General features: G+C 38.4%; 1 protein-coding gene across 6 annotated transcripts in view; it reads left to right on the top strand.

The window, feature by feature from the left end:
• The window catches only part of EPB41L3 (erythrocyte membrane protein band 4.1 like 3), a 145,749-nt gene that overhangs the window by 110,205 nt on the left and 16,129 nt on the right, over positions 1 to 19,415 (top strand). The window contains exons 12-22 of one of the 6 annotated variants that reach the window (XM_075270636.1): positions 686 to 918; positions 2,571 to 3,134; positions 5,065 to 5,118; positions 8,839 to 8,874; positions 9,021 to 9,086; positions 9,578 to 9,769; positions 12,983 to 13,060; positions 13,474 to 13,575; positions 14,098 to 14,817; positions 17,343 to 17,465; positions 18,289 to 18,633. In XM_075270636.1, the coding sequence (XP_075126737.1) occupies positions 686 to 918; positions 2,571 to 3,134; positions 5,065 to 5,118; positions 8,839 to 8,874; positions 9,021 to 9,086; positions 9,578 to 9,769; positions 12,983 to 13,060; positions 13,474 to 13,575; positions 14,098 to 14,817; positions 17,343 to 17,465; positions 18,289 to 18,633 (2,513 nt within the window). The remainder of the gene's footprint in view (positions 1 to 685; positions 919 to 2,570; positions 3,135 to 5,064; positions 5,119 to 8,838; positions 8,875 to 9,020; positions 9,087 to 9,577; positions 9,770 to 12,982; positions 13,061 to 13,473; positions 13,576 to 14,097; positions 14,818 to 17,342; positions 17,466 to 18,288; positions 18,634 to 19,415) is intronic. The other 5 variants (XM_075270638.1, XM_075270639.1, XM_075270642.1 and 2 more) reach the window with 5 other exon arrangements.

Here is a 19,415-nt window from a genome sequence, read left to right as displayed (position 1 = left end):
GTATGTGGTTTTCTCTGTTTGAAATATTACAGGTGTCAGAATATAGCAACTGCAAGAAATTTTTTTTTCAGTGGGTTAAAGCTGTAAAAATAGTAAAAAACACAAACACTAGATACATTTGGTATCTCTGTAATTGTAATTACTTGCAGGGTGTCTTGTTTATAGTATTCTAATCTTACAAGATTTTGAGTTGCATTTAAGATGTACTTGTCACCTCATCGATTAACAGATCTGCAGCTTTCCTTCTAACATTAAAGGGGTTTTTTGGTTTTAAATAAAATGATAAAAAGTGCCCTAAGTACCACTAGATGACAATCGTACTAGTAAGTATTGCATGTCATTGCTCATTGCTGACAGTAAGCAGAGTGCTGGAGCCACCAAACTTCTGTGCTGGAGGAGATAAGTGGTATTTCTTTATGTATTTATTTTGGGGCACTTTATGTATTTTTTAAAATTGAGTAACCTCTTTAACACTGTATAATGTAGATATGATTAGAATATTGTATTTACATTGATACAGGTATATAGACAATCTTCATATATAATAACATTAGTGATTGTGAAGGGTTTGCCATTTGTATCTCAGTATTCGCATATGCAGCCCCCTTTTTTCTGCTTGCTTGCTTGCTTTAAACAAACCATCCCATACTCAGTTATTTTTCCCAAATATCATATTTGCTTTTAGCATCAGTGAATGAAAACCATGACTTGTATATGAAGGATTCTGTGTCTGCCACAGAGGTGGGCACCGGCCCATACATCACCACAAAGGGTGCGTCCCAAACCAACTTGATTGCATCGGTAACTCCTGAGAAAAAGGTCGAGGAAGAGAAAAAAGTGGAGGTGGAAGAAAAGGAAGACATGCGCAAGAAAGTAGAAGTTGTCACTACCGTTACTACAATACGTCACGATACTAAGGTACTTCTCATTTCTTCTCGAACACTATAGTTTTCATTTAGATTGATTTCTACTAGTGCCTGAGCATTCCTTATCAGCTCAGTATTTCTAAGACAGGCATTTAAAGGGGTTGGACAGAGTTAGAGAAATATAGTGGTCCCCTTAAAAGTTGTGTGGTGCATTGTAGTTTAACGCTATGAACCCATAGACAGGTGTAGTGCTGCCTTTGGAAGTGAGCAGCCATGTCTTTTGTAATCCTATACAACCACCTTAAATACGTAGTGCTGTTTTGATCCAGTAACCTATTTTTGCTATAAGACACTGTCTAGTTTGTAGTTACATTTGTGGGATTAAAAGTTTTTTGTTTTTTTTGCAAAAGGCTTATCTTCTTGATGTTCACTCTATGAAAAAGAGCGAGAACAAATTTGAGATAAAACAAAATGGGACCTCTAAGAAGAACAGAATGCTTCTTGCTGCTTAAAAGAATTTCCTTCATAGTCACAAAGATGTTTTCTCTGTAAACCCGCTCCTAACAGCTTGCCCATTGATCTAACATTAGTGTATTCATTAGTGTCTTTCCTTTACTTTATCACAGTGAAAAGAGAATAGTAATTAATATTCTTCCTTACACCTATAATAAGGCTACCTTGTCTTATGTGCAGAGTGTATGAACAGAACGCTAGTTGCACCCCGCCATGTACAATGAACTCTGGGCACATTGCAGCACTTTATTAACAGAACATTTGCTGATCTACCCAACACTTCGTTGTCATGTCATATACCTGGTACCAGTTTGGGCACATATTCCAAATGCAGTTTGGTTTGGATGCAATGGAAAGCGCCCTTTATAAGATTTAAGCCAGGGATTCCAGTAGCAATTGCTGCTTCAATGTTTTTAATAAAGCACCAGAATCATTAATTTTTAATTGAACCCAAATGGAATTTTGTGTTTTTTTTCAGTGAAATTGCATTAAATTCAATATTTTTAAAATAGGGGTGAAAGTTTACATAGTTTTTAAACATCAAATGAAACAACTTTTATCTAGCAACAGTATTTCTTGAAAAAGATTACCAATGTAGATTACCATTCCATGTACAGGGTGAACCTGTTATGAAGGAAGCAGATAGTGGGAGACCTTTAGATGTTTGTTTTATGGGAGTTCACATTACTGTTACTAATGTCTGTTGCTGTCTTCCATCTTAGGATGATGGCAACGGACATTAGCTGTCACAGAGAACGGTCACAGATAGCTTCCGTCATGCTGTTTACATTAGTGTCAATGGGAATGGACACCGAATCGGTCTGTGACCATTCTCTGTGACAGCTAATGTTTGTTGCTGTCGTCCTATGACTGAAGACAGCAACGCGCATTAGTAACGGCAGTGTGCACTCCGACGTAAGATATGTAGTTTGGATCAACCCTGTCTATTCAAAATGAGTTTTACTCGTAGATTCAGGATGAGGTTTTTTAACGTCATTAACTTCAATAAATGTAATGAAATTCTGGATGAACCATGTGAATTGATATATTATGTAAGATGACAATATATTCACCAATAGAACAAATTATGATGCTTTTTTATTAAATTCTATGCAGAATACCATTTAACTAATCGCAGTTTTCTTTTTGTCCTTTTGATCTTGCACCTTGTTTGCTGCTCTCCGCCTTCAGCCATCTTGTTTTGCAGCCGATTCATTTCACTCCCCTCCACACCCACCTTCTAGCCCCTCCACATCTTCAACAAATTTGCGTAGAAGATGTAAGGAGAATGCTCATAAACCAGTGGCTTGTAAGCCAAGTACAGAGACAGCTCAATTGTCTGGTGAGCCTGAGTGGGACTCAGAGCAAAAGACAATGTTGTATCCCAATGAGGAAGAGTTGGCCATGAGCTATAAGCAGCAAGCTGGCAAAGGCGGGACACTGTTTTCCTTCTCCTTGCATCTTCCAGACTCATTTCCTTCTCTTTTGGATGATGATGGCTATCTTTCCTTCCCTAACATCTCTGAAGCCAATTTCCTGCCTGAAAGTTTACAACATTATCTTCCTATCCGTTCTCCTTCTCTTGTCCCATGTTTCCTCTTCATCTTTTTCTTTCTGCTCTCTGCCTCTTTCTCCGTGCCATATGCCCTCACGCTCTCTTTTCCTTTGGCTATGTGCCTCTGCTACCTGGAGCCCAAGGCGGTCTCCTTGAGTGCCTCACTTGACAATGACCTGAGTGACAGTTCAGATGATGAGGTGTGTACCTCGGCATAGAACACATCTTACTTTGTGTTCAGTGTTAGTCCTAAACAGTGCTAGAATGCTACCATACTGGTCCAACTTTCAGAGCCTCATTTATGTCTGCTTGCTACTATTTGGAAGTTTTGTCCATAGGCTACAAGGGTTAGGCACAACACATGAAATAAATAAATGTAATAATTGGTTCAGGTACATTGAAATTATGCAAAGTATAAATGCGCTTATAGATCAATTTTAAGCTGGTAAGAAGGAGATTCTCGTGGCCACACTAAACATGGTAAACAGTCACTATCTTTTCAACAAACTTTCCATAAAGCAGTAGTGCCAGTGACTATAAGAAATGTTATCATCTATCTTATCAGAGAGAAGTGCCATTCTGAAATCTCTGCTCAGTCTGTCTTGCTGGGGTGAGACAGAGCTATAGCTCACAGAAGTGTCAGATTACATAAACCGATTCACTTCTACTTTCCGTGTGCTGTCTGTAGCAGACATTATAGCAGCTAGTCTCTACCCACCAGCTCAAGGAGAACTGAAAACCGCAGAAAACTCTGCTAAATAATATAAAATAAAACTCATTCAGTGGCCAGAAGTTGTGTTCTACACTGTACTACTGATCTGTGCAAGGTTTTTTTTTTTTTTAATTTCTTTTAGGGGTGGGGTTGTTTTTTTTTTTTGGTTTTTTTTTTAGGAAGTCTAATAATTTTTTACAAGATTACAATTTTATTTTTAAAAAAATAAAGTAAATCAACATACTTACATTACGGAATCTTGCCTATTTCCGTATCACTGGCCTGTTCCATCCTCCAGTGCATACCAGCAAGTTTGTATACTGTGAATAATGCCAGACTCCTGCCAGGCTGCATAACCGGTCTGGTACAGTAAACCGAGGGGGGTGTCCAAAAGTAATTGAAATTTCCAGGAAAAATCCCTGTAAGCTTTCCAGATTCAATACTGAAAGTCTGATACAATATTATATGGCCAATGTAATATTTTCTTCTTTTGAGCAGAAAGATGTGCAGGACATTATATCGATTGTACACAACAAAATGGCAGAAACCATAGTAGTAAAGCTTTATTTTCCACGAGCAGTTTAGTTTTTGCTTCAAAATGACTTGTGCCTTATCCTTTCTATTCATTGTGTATTACATACTGCATGTTCTGTGTCTGACATGTCTGCATTACATTTGGCTATATACATTGTCAAAGCCAAAAGTGTTGTGTAAATCATTTTGTAATCCCAGAGCAGTTTCTGCATGATGAGCAGCGCCTAGCTGGATATTAGAGAGATAATAGAAAAGAATGGGAGAGAGGTGATTGAAATACACAACTACTTAAATCATGTGCACATTATTGGGACCAGTCACCGATAATGATGCAATTTGTTAAGTTTGCCAGTGTTGGAAGTGGCATGATTTCAGAACTCACTTTGAGTCATTTAGCGTGTTCCCATTTTTCTTTAATAGATTTATTTTTGTTTTGCCTTTTCCGTAATGCAGACAGATCGGGCAGCTAGACTCAATCCTGCACTTACAAATGAGGAGCTGAAAGTAAGGCGGCTGTTATAGTAGTCTCATCAGAGTATGTCACACCCAAAAAATAATGACGTATCTGAGAACAGATTAATCTTACATGAGGAATATCAGATTTCTAGTACAGATTGGAATACATATACCTAGCCTATAGTAATGTACACAGAACTCTGATCTCACAGAATGTATATGCCTTGCGTATTCCTCAGAATCTGTTCTGTTTGTGTTGTTATGCTTTTCTCTCTCATTTTGTTTCCTATAATTTTTTGGCTACTGTTATTATTTATATTGCAAGTGATAATATGGTTTTGAGGTGAACATCATTACAATTTCACAACATGGATTTATTCTTTGTTTCCGCTTCCATTTTGGAATCCATGTCTTGTAAAACTAAATAGACTGACAGTGAACAGACGGATACAGCAGCTGATGGTGAAACCACTGCCACTGAGGTGTGTAAAATGCCGAGCTTATTCCCTAATGCAATGTTTGTAAAGCCTACACAGAGGCCTCATTCTGTCGGTACACGATAAGCTTCTGTTAAAAGGATATGTTCTGCTGAGCCTTTGTCTCTACTATCTTACTAATATAGATACTACATAGGAAAAAAAAGAAACTTTGCTATATTGATTGTTTTTTTTTCTACGCATTATAATGTTTTTGCCTTCTAGATTATTGGGTCATGTATAAAAGATACGGAGTATTAGTAATGGGGTTTCCCATGACAGTTACTTAGGCCATTGCTCTGCAGCCATAGTCCACATTATTTAAATTATTTTCTGTTTTCATACACAAAGCCTTTGGTGTTTTTGTTATTTTTAACACAACCATAGGCAGAATCTAAATCTTCATAATTTAAAGAACGGCCACTTGTTAGACATTCGTGTCCAGGTTGTGCTTCTTAATGGTAATGAATGGACAGATTTGTTTAACGGAAAATATCCCTTTAAGGTTAAGGTCCTACATAGCGCACCAAAACAAAAAAGCATTGCAGGAAAAAATGCAGCGCAACACATTGCAGGTTTTCTTTTCGCTGAAAGTCCACAGAGATTTCATCTTTGGACTTTCTGCTTCCATTATACCTATAGGGAAACCGCCAGCGTTTCCATAGGCATAACTGACATGCAGCAATGGTTTTGGAAATCGAAGCATATTTTTTCACAATGTGTGGATGGGATTTGCTAGAATCCTATCCACTTTGTAGAGTCTTTTTTCATGTTGATGCCATGTATGGTCCCGGCCTAATAAGTAACTTGTATAAGATGTCCTTTTCATTGTGATTCAATGGGTTCTATTACAGGAGTCCGGGGTTTTGAACTCTAGGACTTCCCACACTGATAGGCAGCCATGTGAGTCTGAGTTCATCTCTAGTCAGAGCACAAGTACTTTTACCATCTGATGTCTCTTGGCCAATGTAGTGCACAATATTGAAGGCAGCACACTATTTATAAATGTTCCTTATACATTTATGACTGAACCAATTGAACTAAGTGCAACCATAAATTATTCTTCAAAATGTCATCCTAGTGGCTTTGTAGAAAAGCACAGTGCCAAATTTAAAGCGTACCTGAACACTGGATTCAGCGCACTGTCAGGTTTCCAGTGGTATATACACTCACCGGCCACTTTATTAGGTACACCTGTCCAACTGCTCGTTAACACTTAATTTCTAATCAGCCAATCACATGGCGGCAACTCAGTGCATTTAGGCATGTAGACATGGTCAAGACAATCTCCTGCAGTTCAAACCGAGCATCAGTATGGGGAAGAAAGGTGATTTGAGTGCCTTTGAACGTGGCATGGTTGTTGGTGCCAGAAGGGCTGGTCTGAGTATTTCAGAAACTGCTGATCTTCTGGGATTTTCACGCACAACCATCTCTAGGGTTTACAGAGAATGGTCCGAAAAAGAAAAAACATCCAGTGAGCGGCAGTTCTGTGGGAGGAAATGCGTTGTTGATGCCAGAGGTCAGAGGAGAATGGCCAGACTGGTTCGAGCTGATAGAAAGGCAACAGTGACTCAAATAGCCACCCGTTACAACCAAGGTAGCCAGAAGAGCGTCTCTGAACGCACAGTACGTCGAACTTTGAGGCAGATGGGCTACAGCAGCAGAAGACCACACCGGGTGCCACTCCTTTCAGCTAAGAACAGGAAACTGAGGCTACAATTTGCACAAGCTCATCGAAATTGGACAATTGAAGATTGGAAAAACGTTGCCTGGTCTGATGAGTCTCGATTTCTGCTGCGACATTCGGATGGTAGGGTCAGAATTTGGCGTCAACAACATGAAAGCATGGATCCATCCTGCCTTGTATCAACGGTTCAGGCTGGTGGTGGTGGTGTCATGGTGTGGGGAATATTTTCTTGGCACTCTTTGGGCCCCTTGGTACCAATTGAGCATCGTTGCAACGCCAAAGCCTACCTGAGTATTGTTGCTGACCATGTCCATCCCTTTATGACCACAATGTACCCAACATCTGATGGCTACTTTCAGCAGGATAATGCGCCATGTCATAAAGCTGGAATCATCTCAGACTGGTTTCTTGAACATGACAATGAGTTCACTGTACTCCAATGGCCTCCACAGTCACCAGATCTCAATCCAATAGAGCATCTTTGGGATGTGGTGGAACGGGAGATTCGCATCATGGATGTGCAGCCGACAAATCTGCGGCAACTGTGTGATGCCATCATGTCAATATGGACCAAAATCTCTGAGGAATGCTTCCAGCACCTTGTTGAATCTATGCCACGAAGAATTGAGGCAGTTCTGAAGGCAAAAGGGGGTCTAACCCGTTACTAGCATGGTGTACCTAATAAAGTGGCTGGTGAGTGTAATACCGCCGATCTCTCTCTTTATGGCATGTGTTCACCAGGGATCCACACTTTACATACATTATTAGGCTTAATAACATTTTGAGGATCCTTGCATGCCTTTCGTTCTTTTAGACTTGTTTCCCAGCATTTCTATGAGGATGCCAAAAGCTCCAGTCTATGACATAATTCCATTAGGTAAACTGCAATACGCGTGTTTAGAAGTGAACACATGCCTTAGGTCTTGTGCTGTAGGCTGTGCAAAGACACACAGTCCGGTACAGTATGGGCATCTGAATTGGTGCCCCAAGGGTCTCTGTATTATATGACTATTCCTTTTCTGTTAGATTCATGTAGTTTCAAACAAAAAACCCAAAACCTATACATGAAACTGAAGTCACATAAAGGTCCATCAGATCCATTATAGAAAGCCTATTACTGCCTCTCAGAAGTTATTCATTTGATGTATGGAGCTGTCATATGGCCATATACCTTAGATTGTTTAGTGCATGGGGTAGTGGGTAATGTTCAGTCTGCAGTTATTACAGACGCTATCAGGTGAACTCTCCGGGGCACAATTAAACAGGTTTTTCTCATTCTTTATTTTATTTCCAACAAAGGGCCATGTAAAAGTCAGAAATAATACTTTGTAAATACCTAATTATCAGTTTGGGCATTTTTCTATTTAATTATCATGTATTTGATTAAATTGACTGAAGGCTGCTCGGCAGCACCACCTGGTGGAAAATCGTAATTTACACGCATAAGGGAATAATGAAGTCAGAGTAATAGTTAGAATTGCTGTATAAAGAATAGATATAATATATTGACACGGTTATTACTAAAAGTATTAACACTACTTATTATTGTTGGGGGTTTATTATCCAGCAGTGACAGCATTGTTAAAGGGGCGCTGTATACATTGTTACTAAAGTAGCTTAGGGTACAAAACCATTAGTGGATGGAAATGTGAACAATAAAAAAAAAAATTCTTCCATTACATATTGGCCATAAATCCACAGGATACATGTCATTTATGTATGGCACTACTTAGAAATATGCAAATACATCTATAATAATAGATCCAAGTCCACAGAGCAAAACCAGTTTCTGTCATCTGTTACATCTTGAAAAGGGTGCAATGTGAACTTAAGTAAGGTGGTTGTATATTAGATGTGAGTGTTTTTCAATATATTGAACTACTTCTGGTCAAGAAGATACTGAGGCATCAGATCTTGTATAGAAAGCAAACAACCATAGGGTACTCCTGACCCCCACACTTTACTCACAGCTATGCAGATGCAATGATATACAAGGTTATCTTTATACTGTAATATTTTATATTTTCCAATGCATCCAGTCGGATCAAGAAGAAGATACAGATGCAAAAACTCAGGTAATATCTCTTGGGGGCTTCAGATCCGCACGGTTCTTTCTTTATGTTGTTTAGTGCCTGTGTGGTATTGGTGGAACATGAGTGCAAAATCATCATTGTCCGACGTTTTGTGTGTATCTTAATGTTCCCTCTCTTCACTTTTTCAGAATAGTCTCATTAAGCGCATAAAGGGTGAAAATGTTTATGTCAAACATAGTAATCTTATGTTAGAGGTTGGTATTGGTACATACCACTGCATGCACTTGTGTGTTGGATTATTGGCATGGACTGAGTGTCCCCCACCTCCTAGTAAACCGAGTGGATTTCAGTGTCATTTCTTTTAATGCCTAGACATGTGCAGTTGTACTTCTTCTATATCATTTTGTTAAATAAAGTGTAGCTTTATATTTTGATGTTATTCTCTTAGCCTTCACGTAGATTATCACAGCTCACTATGGTAATCCCCTCCAGACTCACTTTTCACCAAATTGTGTTGTAGCTTTGTGGTGACAGCTAGTTCTCTCTGGTAAGCCTGATACTAACCTATCTCCTTTTTTTTCTGCACATCTTCTTCATTGGCTGTAAAAGCAAGCAACTAAAACATAAATAGAAGTATGGTAAAGCAGGCTTCAAAATTTGCCTGGAAAAAAAAAAAAGTTTCTGTTGCTTGTTTTTTAGCATAACCGTGACGAGTTGTACAGATAAATGATCTGTTTTCACTTAGGAGTTTGATAGAAATCAGGAAGAATTAATGAAACATCAGACCAACATCAGTGAGCTGAAAAGGACGTTTTTGGAAACTTCAACAGATACAACGGCTGCCAGCGAGTGGGAGAAGCGGCTGTCTACTTCTCCAGTCCGACTTGCAGCAAGACAGGAAGATGCTCCTATGATTGAACCACTTGTGCCTGAAGAGGTCAGTGCCCTGGGAGCCAGGTCTTACATAGCTAGCACCTGTATAGGAAATTTGGCTAACCTGATTACCATTATAATACCTGATGTCTTTAAAGGGGTGGGACACTTTCAGACCAATATTGACAAACAAATGTACAATAAAAAATATATACAATTTTCCAATATACTTTCTGTATCAATTCCTCCCGGTTTTCTAGATCTCGGCTTGCTGTCATTCATTCTGTTACTTCTAGAGGATAAAACTCTGACCATGGTCATGTGATTTACCGTCCATGGTCATGTGATGAGTACACAGGTGCACAGCTGAGTACATGTGCGCTCATCACCTGACCATGGACCGTAAATCACATGACTAGAGATGAGCGAGTACTGTTTGGATGAGCCGATCCGAGCAGCACGCACGCATTGAAATGAATGGAAGCACCTGGTACTTCCGCTTTGACGTCGGCCGGCCACTTAACCCCCCACATGCCGGCTACGTCCATTCATTTCAATGCGTGCGTGCTGTTCGGATCGGCTGAGTTTTATCCTCTAGAAGTAACAGAATGAATGACAGAAAGCCGAAATTTAGAAAACCATGAGGAATGGATACAGAAAGTATATTGGAAAATTGTATATCTTTTTATTGTACATTTGTTTGTCAATATTGGACTGAAAGTGGATAACCATTTTAAGCCAGTAGTTGTGCAGAAAATGATTGAATATATGGAAACATCTTTATATATATCAGCAGCAGTTCTCCTATGTGCATGCTCAGAAACGAAAATATCTGTGTAATGTAACATAGTAAATATAAGAAGGTAGTGAAAAGTGAGGAATGTACTCTCTGTTACAGTAAAACAGCATGACAAGGAGCAGCAGAGGGAGACAGCACAGACTCCGAGCACACAACGCATTTCTTACATCACACAGATCTAGAGATGCCTGTGGAAGTAATTCTAACTTATTTCTCTGACCAAAGGTGTACTTTATGGTTGGGTATTAATGTAATACTAAAAGAGGTAAAATAACTTCACTATCTAAAACAGGAGAGGTATAACTGATAGTCCTTGAACATGGAAATCCCACCAACTCACCATTTGTGTTCAGCAGTTTCCGAAGTTGGCATATAGGGTGTGCAGAGTTTCCCTTTGCACAGACAGCTTAGACAGACGCACTTCTCATCATGATTAATATAATAGGAAGGGAATCATTTATTATATACATATTTTTCCTATGTGCTTTAACTGGTCAGTGCAGGACTATATCACACACTTCTGTAGATTATTACAGAGCATGGGAACAATATCCCAAGTAAGAACCTGTATTGAATTAATTACTTTGAATTTGTACATTTCCAGCTTATATATATATATATATATATATATATTATCCAGTTATCCAGACTAGAGCTGGATTTTGAGCAAACCATACACATTAGATATATGCTAATCGATTTTGGCAGAACTGGCTGACCATCTAATGTATATGGCCTCCTGACTCTCCAGTCCATTTGTTCTTGGGGAGATCAGTCAAAGTTTTCTGCCACTGGCTTCCTCTTTTCTCCCCATTTAGAACATATTCACATTTGGTCAAGTGTGCATTAGCATGGGGGGTTGCAGAGAGGTTCTGCCAAAAGGAAGATTTGTTAAACAGCTAGTATGGCCAGCTTTTGAGCCTGCCCAAGCATTGGTTTCTATTGGACTATAGCCATTTATTGGGAAGTTATGTACAGAAAAATAATCAAAATTGAAAGTCTCCATGCCATTCTGTTTTACACTGCCATTGCTGAAGGATATGTCACTCATTCTACAATATCCAATCAGGATTACTGATATGTGAATAACCAAAACCAAAATTCAGTGGCGTGGTGTGGTATATAAATAGGGGGTGTGGTATGTAAAAAGGGGAAGGTCCTAAAATAATTGTTCATTCATTAATATCGAGGTAAATTGCTCAATTAATCATGATTTTTATTTAAGTCATAATCACCCAACCCCAGTGTGTAAATATAATTTGATCCATTAACTTGATACACACATATATATATATATATATATATATATATATATATATATATATATATATATATATAAACACAGGCAGCTTGCCAAAAGATTATAGCGAAAAATGTGAGGATGGTTTATTGCCTCCTATCAGCGATGTTTCAGCTCAAAACACTTGAGTCTTTTTCAAGCAATGAGATTTTGTACAAGTGCAAGTATATCAAGTATCCAAACATGATTAATAGTTAAATGAGCAATCAGGTAAAAATGTGTCACTTTTATCAAGATGGTCGCACTCTCTTGCAATATACCAAGTATAGCGCAGACAATTGTTGCTCTGGTATCCGCACATGCGCGGTTGTGTTTGTTAGATAATGGATATTCTGAATATTATTAGGTAATTCTAATCTATAACAGCTGCACTGTATGTGTAATTATAGGTATTTTTGACCATATATATATACACTGTATACTTTGCATTTGATTGTGTGCTAATTATGCAATTACCGATGTTTACTATATTTGCAGTGATCACTCTTGTATACATCTTATGGATGTGATGAATGATTTCACATTTTTACTTGATTGCTAATTTAGCTATTAATCATGTTTGGATACTTGATATACTTACACTTGAACACCATCTCATTGCTTGAAAAAGGCTCAAGTGTTTTGAGCTGAAACACCGCTGATATAAGGCAATAAACATACAAGGCCCTCACATATTTTGCTATGATCTTTTTGAGTGCTATTTTTTAAATGTTTTTTTATTTTTACATATATTGAATTTGGAACAATTGCCAGGTCCCTGGCGCAGTCTTTATTTTTTATTATTATACTTTCATACATATATTTAAGGTATTCAATGGTCCATCCAGCAGTGGTACAGGTCTTTAGGAAACCAGTTCAATACATATCACATACGTTTTTGTCTAAGTGCAACTGTGACCTTTATTACAACAGTGAAGGATACGTCCTCTGAAATTGAGAATAGGTCATGCACTGGAGGTGGTAACCAGTCACTGGTCCGTAACGTCTGAAAGCATTAATGTACATCTCTCCGGTCTGAATATTCAGTGTTTTACAAGGTTAAATACCCAAGTGCATTTCTGCAGTTTGGCACATATTCTGACCTGCAGTTAATGAGATGAGTAATTAATGTTCTTTTTCTGGATGTATGAAGGGAAGGAATAAGTGATATCAATGATAATTTAATCTGTCTTCCAAAGCAGACCAAAGAAGAAAAAGAAGAATTAGAAAGACGCATTTCTTTGGAAAGGACAAGCTATTCAATGTTAGAATCTCAGGTAAACGCTTCTATAAACCCATTGCCTGTGGGTCACTGTGTATTGTTCAGCTTATGACTTATCATGTAAATGGTTCACTTACATATATCCTTTCTTGATATGAGGGGGAATGTCTCAGAATTTATGTGATACAGCCAGTGGATGGCTTTTTTGGTATTTTTCTATAGGTTTTTTGGAAAGTTTATTCCTCATTTACAGAGATTAGGAGGTTCCATTGAGCATGACCATTAAAGGAATAAATTGATGAGCACCGTTGTCCTAAATTTTCAGCCCAAAGAAGTATCTCCATTTTCAAGTGCCTAGTTTAGATCTGTATATCTGTTCAGAGTTGCACTGTTATCAAAAAAAATGTATTTTCAATGAAACTAAAATTCTTCTGATTCTTGAATTCTTATTGGTTTTTCTCCCACTAGCCAGGGGACATAGTGAAGAAACTTCGGGAAGCCAGAGCCACCAGCCCCGTGGCTACTTCTCATCAAATCATTATGCAGAAAACTATCCCATCATCCCCAGAGGTTATTTTTTTATTCGTTTAATCTAGATATAATCCTCCACTTTAAATATAAATCAGGTCTTCATGACTTATGCTATATTGCTATAAACAGCAGCTAAAAAATGTTTTAAAGAGGATTATTCCATTGCTTAGTGTAAGCTAGGACAGAATATATCACACATTCTGTTCATTTCATATTTACTATTGAACAGTGTGAAATTTGCCCAACGCAGGTAATGGGGGGCAGATTTATCAAACAAAGTGTGCCAGAAATGTGGCACAAGAGCCCGATTCCTTAATCCTGATCTGCTACTGTATCAAAAGGTTGTGACAAACCGCTCGCAATAATTCACACCTTATTTGTGCACTTATATGACCAGCCATAACGTGCTATAAAGAAGAGATAGTATACCAGCTTGTTCACCCTCCGTAAAGTGTCGTTCTTACGACACCATTGATAAATTTGCCCCTGCATTTTACTGCAGTTCCATAGAAGTAAATAATAGAGTGACAAATTCTAATTTAGATTTTATATCTCACTTAGGGCACTGAGGATTGGGTTATTGTAGACAAAGTACCCACTAAGGTAGTTGATGGTGAAACAAAAAGCATTATGACTTACAAGGTAACAACTGTGAGCAGTGAAAAACCAGCTGGAACCTTTAAAACCAGTCCTATTGGAACTCAGAGTCTGGATTCCCTGAAAATGGAAATTCGAGCAAGAGAAGAGGAAAACAGACAGAAAATGTATGCATTAGGAAAGACGTATGACACGGTGTCTGGTAAAATTGTAACGATGACAAGTAAAGGTAAAGAAGGTGACAAGGTGTCAACGCCTTCCTCACTCGAAGTCATTAAACAAGTAGAGAAAGACATTTCTGAGACTGTGAAACGAATTCCAGGTGTAGGAGAGTTTGAGATTCTAGAACCAGTTAGTGATGAGAAGGGCAGGAAAAGCCAGGAGGGACTGACCATAAAGCGGAGAGTCTCTGAGTCACTGACTCCCATTAAAGAGTCAGACTCTCAACTGGCAAGTCCAATGGAAGATGGTCTAACAAAGGTACAGGATGTGGACACGGAAATGAAGATAATCGAAAGCGTGGTCACTGAGAAGACTGTAGGTTATCCTGATTATGAAGTCATTAAAACAGAAGCTCCAGCATGGAAAGACAAGAAGCTGTCTGAATGGAGATACACAAGAGACCAACCGTTTACCATTGCTACTGCTCACTATGTCACAGAATCGGCAGCATCCAAAGTGGTGGTAACAAGCGGCAGTAACTCTCTGCCCCATCCTAATGATCACAAGCATGAATTGCAGACATTCCCGCTTCACAATACCCTTATGTTCACTTGCAGCTTCACTTTATTTTGGCAGGCGACATTTATCCGTTTTTGTTTGTTTTCTTTTATAAGCACTGCAACCAAAGTAGGCACCGTAAAGCTTTATAACCAACCGAACAAATAACTGAAATTGTAGCAGTGATGCAGCTTGCCATTTCTATATGTGTGTGCTTCAGCAGTTTATCAGATCTAACAGCTATGGGCCCTATTCAGCAAAATCTCACAAAGTGATGTGCACGCACGAAAACTGTAAACACAGTGGTATGGAAAGCCTGCTCCATAATAATAAATGGCACTCTATTTCCTGCAGCGTATGGATATACTAATGGGGTTTTACATTTAAAGGGGTCTTTCAGCCAGAAGCATTTATTATAATAAATGCTAGATCAGGAAAGGTTCAATCACTTGGACATCCACCAGTCAGAATGGGAAACCCCAGACCTCTTATTCCCCAGTATTTGCCCCCAACTGGCATAGCTTTGATCACTTATTCATTAACTAGATAATAAATGCTTTTGGCAAAATGCCCCTCTCAGATTAAGAATTTCCAATTTCTGTCCCATTCTTAATAATGGCATCTTACTTTTTATCTGTACTTGCGTATCCATATATTCCTGTGTCACTGTACATGTTTATCCAGGTATTATTGCACTCGAGTATCCAGCCATTGAACTCAGTGTTTCGATTTTCAGTGCTGCAATGTATTTTGTTAGGTGAATATAATGATAAACCTCAACAGCAATGTTCATAGAAGAGTGTAAGTACCATCTAGATAGATCATAGAACTCCCATGTCACCTCTGGAGAAGGGTTGAGTGCATTACCTCTTTTAGCCTAAATGCAGAGGGAAAAACTCAGAATTTTACAATGCCAGGAAAGTGAATGAGATTCCGGCTAATCTAGTGCACACATTGCTGGAAAACAACAGCTGCAGAATAAGGGAATAAAAACCACAGATAAAACAAAACATAATGCATTTTTGCTTAGCCTTAATGAGTAATAGGAAACTGTTAGAGATTTCCTCCATCATGTCTAGGGAATTAGCCCAAGGATCCTGGAACGTAGATGAGGTGTGAACAAGCACCAAGTTCACTGTAAAGCAGTCCAGTTTTAATCACGGCTATGTGACCTCCTTACCTAAGGGATGTGCAGGGTTTGCAGGAATTTCTAGCTATGGTAGCACAGATAAAAAGTTGTTTGCCATTGTTATTATTGAAAAGTTAAAATGTACATTTTAATCCTGTGAAGAGGTTAATAACTTCATTTTGATGAAGCCAGTGGTGTGAACATCCACCAAACAATGGTTGAAATAAATGTGTGCCATTTTTAGCCATACATTTAGTTCTTTGGGTACCACATTCTATGTCTTTAGTATGTCCTGTAGTTTACTACAGAAAGATTTTTTTTTCTTAATTTGGGTTGTTGAATAGGGCCCTCTGCTTTCCAGCATTTCTTACAGGCACTAGAGGTGAATGCTACTTTTACGTTCTTGGTTCTGCCACGTCCTTAACCTTCATGGCTTCTTCTTTCCCCAGATCTCCTTGTGTTGTATGTTTCTCCTGCTAATCTTTATGGTTATGTGATTTCATCTCCTCTTACTCATACTATCAGCTCTTTTCTCTCTATGTTTTACAACCTTTGACTAAAACACTTCTACATGTATATTTGAGTCTTTAGAGGCTTGCTAATAGGGCTTCTGAACTTGTTAAATTGACCCAACATCTATTATCGGGGACATGTGAATTAATATTTCCATGCTCTCACCAACGTTTCAAAGAGGACCTGTCACCTCTCCGACTTGTCTGTTATACTAAGTACTTGTATCGCCTATAATGTAACAATTCTGGAGTGTCTAGTCTTAGCTTAAAAACTGAAAATGTAATAACCTTATATCACACTCCTTCAAATATTGCGCTACATTAGCAGGGCCATAAGACGCTTAGCACTGGGTTGGTGGTGTTCTCGCAGATGGATAGTTTTACTGAAATAACTAACAATATAGTGACTTTGTATGGGTATTTGTTAGTATTTTGCAAGTACTGCTAAGAGAACGAAAATCACTGGCAACCTTCTTGTTGCTTCGTGTCATGTACAGCTAAAGCATCTCTAAAGTGTGAGACGCCCACAAACAGATCCAATATTTCCATCTCTGGATGCTTGCGAGTGTGACTTGGAGGAAGGGAGATTTTGGGTTGACAGAAGTGACATTTGAATTTTCAAGTTCTGAGTAGCCTTATAATGAAATAGTCACATTGCTGGAACTGCTGGGGAGTGAATATTACTGAAATCTGATCCTATAATATCTATATTTCTTTCTTCCTCAATGACTCCTATTTTCTATTTTGTTGTTACTATCTGTGTCTTTTTCTATCTACCCGTCCTTTATTTTCCTTCTATTTATGTCTCTATCCTCTCAATATGACATTTCATTTCTTTGTCTGTTTAGACCAAACAGTCCTCTGGTGACAAACTCAAGGATGGTTCTGATATCTACAGTTTGTTAGAATCTACAAGAAAGCCATCTGAGTTCATAGGAGAGGTTACAACTACTTCACAAAACTGGGCTCAGGTGGCTGCTCATTGGATGTGTTTATTAGTTTTATTATTCAACTTTTGCTTGTAGTTTGCCTTTGCTTTTAAAACGTGATGCCGAAAGGAATGGGTAATACGAGACTGGCGTTTCTGTATCCGCCTTGTCACAATGGGCTCCAATCACTTCCACACTTAGAATCATTTAGATAATACTCTGAAAATGATACAGATAAAATGTGTCTGGAAATATATACAGTGAATATAGCCTACAGAGCAAAGTGATGACGCTTCCTAGCCATTTGGTGCCAAGTAATGGAAATTCTATTGCTAAGCAGTTTGCATTTAATGGGACATAAAATGAGCAGCAAGTGAGAAATAAATAAAATACTTCTGTATGACAAGCAAGCTTAAGTGCTATTTTATTATATCCTTAAAGTGGGCGCCAAACATGTATAAAATGTAAATAAATTCACTTTCACTACAACACTTAATTTGGTGGTCCATTAGGTATACCAAAAATGCAGAGAATTCTTTATATTAGGTTACAGATGCCGTGCACATCATTGTCTTATATTACGTGGAGATAATATAAGATATTTTTAGCCTTTTAAAAAAAAAATACAAATTATGACTGGAAGTTAGAATTCTATTCTTCCACTTTATATAAGTGTATTTTCAAGCAAAAGTCCATGGAACTTTGTAATGGCATTACTCGATTGCTATATTTTTGCGAAGTTCGGTGTATTCATATTCTCTTATGTGTTTAGTATTTTTATTTTTATCGGCTGTTTTCTGAAAAACGTTGACCCCTTGTTGCCACTACATGTTGCCTGGCTAACAATGCATTATTCTCCTTGCAGAAAATTGAAACAAACACGGAATGGGAGACCACTGGTGTAATAACTGGAAAGGAGGACACTGAACACAGAACGAAAGAGAAGGTTGTGCAGGGAATAATCAGTTTGGAGGAAACGGGGGCTATGCATGCAAGTGGGGATTCTGCTCATCTGGTGGATGGTGCAGAGCAGGCAAGCACAATCATTGCTTCTGGCTTGAATGGGAGTAAGGGTGCTGCATTAACAGAGGAAGCTGCTAAAGAGGAAGATGGGGCTGCTGGTGCTTCTGTTGCTAGCTATGCTCTGGAGGAGCAGCATGGCAAAACGACTCATGATGCAGATGTGTTGGATAGCAAGCCTCTTGAGGAGGTAACTGGCTGATGTCAAGTGTTTTCATTTAATGCCTGTTTGTGTGTGCAGTTGGCAATTCACGCCTGTGGTATTTAGAGCATTGCACATTAGCATTCCATTATTTTCATTTTGCTTAATTTCAATGGTTTTTCTATTACATGCTTTGTGTTTAGTTATGCCTGCCAAAAGTGTTCTGTGTGTTAAACTCACTTTTTCACAGATTAAGTATTGTTTGTAAAATATAACTCTGTTCAGAGACTTTGTCTCCTATCTCAAGATTGATTCATGACAGTCACGAGACAGAAGCACTTCTAAGACAAGGGCTAGACTGCAACTTTTGCAGCAGTTCACATAGTGTGACCAAAAATCACCAGCTCCCCTTGTGACTCGCTCAGTAATTTTAGTGAATGGAGTGGCATTGTGACCCCCGCAAAAAAAAAGAAAAAAAAAAAAAAGAGTAGTGTTCCACTTTTTTTGAGACTAGACGTTGGGGTCCTACTTTGACTCCATTCACTAATATAGTCATATTTAGTCTTGGCTAAAGTCACCCTAGCCTAAAAAAAGAGACATTTAGGATGTTCATGGAGATAAACTAGTTAAGAGCAGTGGTTCATTATCTAGTCACAGACAAATAGTGCACCCATCAGGTTATGATAAATTAGTTTGGGTAATCACAATGGTGTACTGACCCCTTTCATGCACAATTCCAGAGCCTTTGTTGTATGTGCTCCAGTATCGTGCTAGACTGACTCTTTCTAGATGTTCTATAAAAGTTTCACTTTTAATGGGAATCTGTCAGC

The sequence above is a fragment of the Leptodactylus fuscus genome, chromosome 4, assembly GCF_031893055.1.
Source record: "Leptodactylus fuscus isolate aLepFus1 chromosome 4, aLepFus1.hap2, whole genome shotgun sequence".
Lineage (NCBI taxonomy): Eukaryota > Metazoa > Chordata > Amphibia > Anura > Leptodactylidae > Leptodactylus > Leptodactylus fuscus.
Note: the sequence above shows the minus strand (reverse complement) of the source record. Positions and strands in the feature narration are given on the sequence as shown.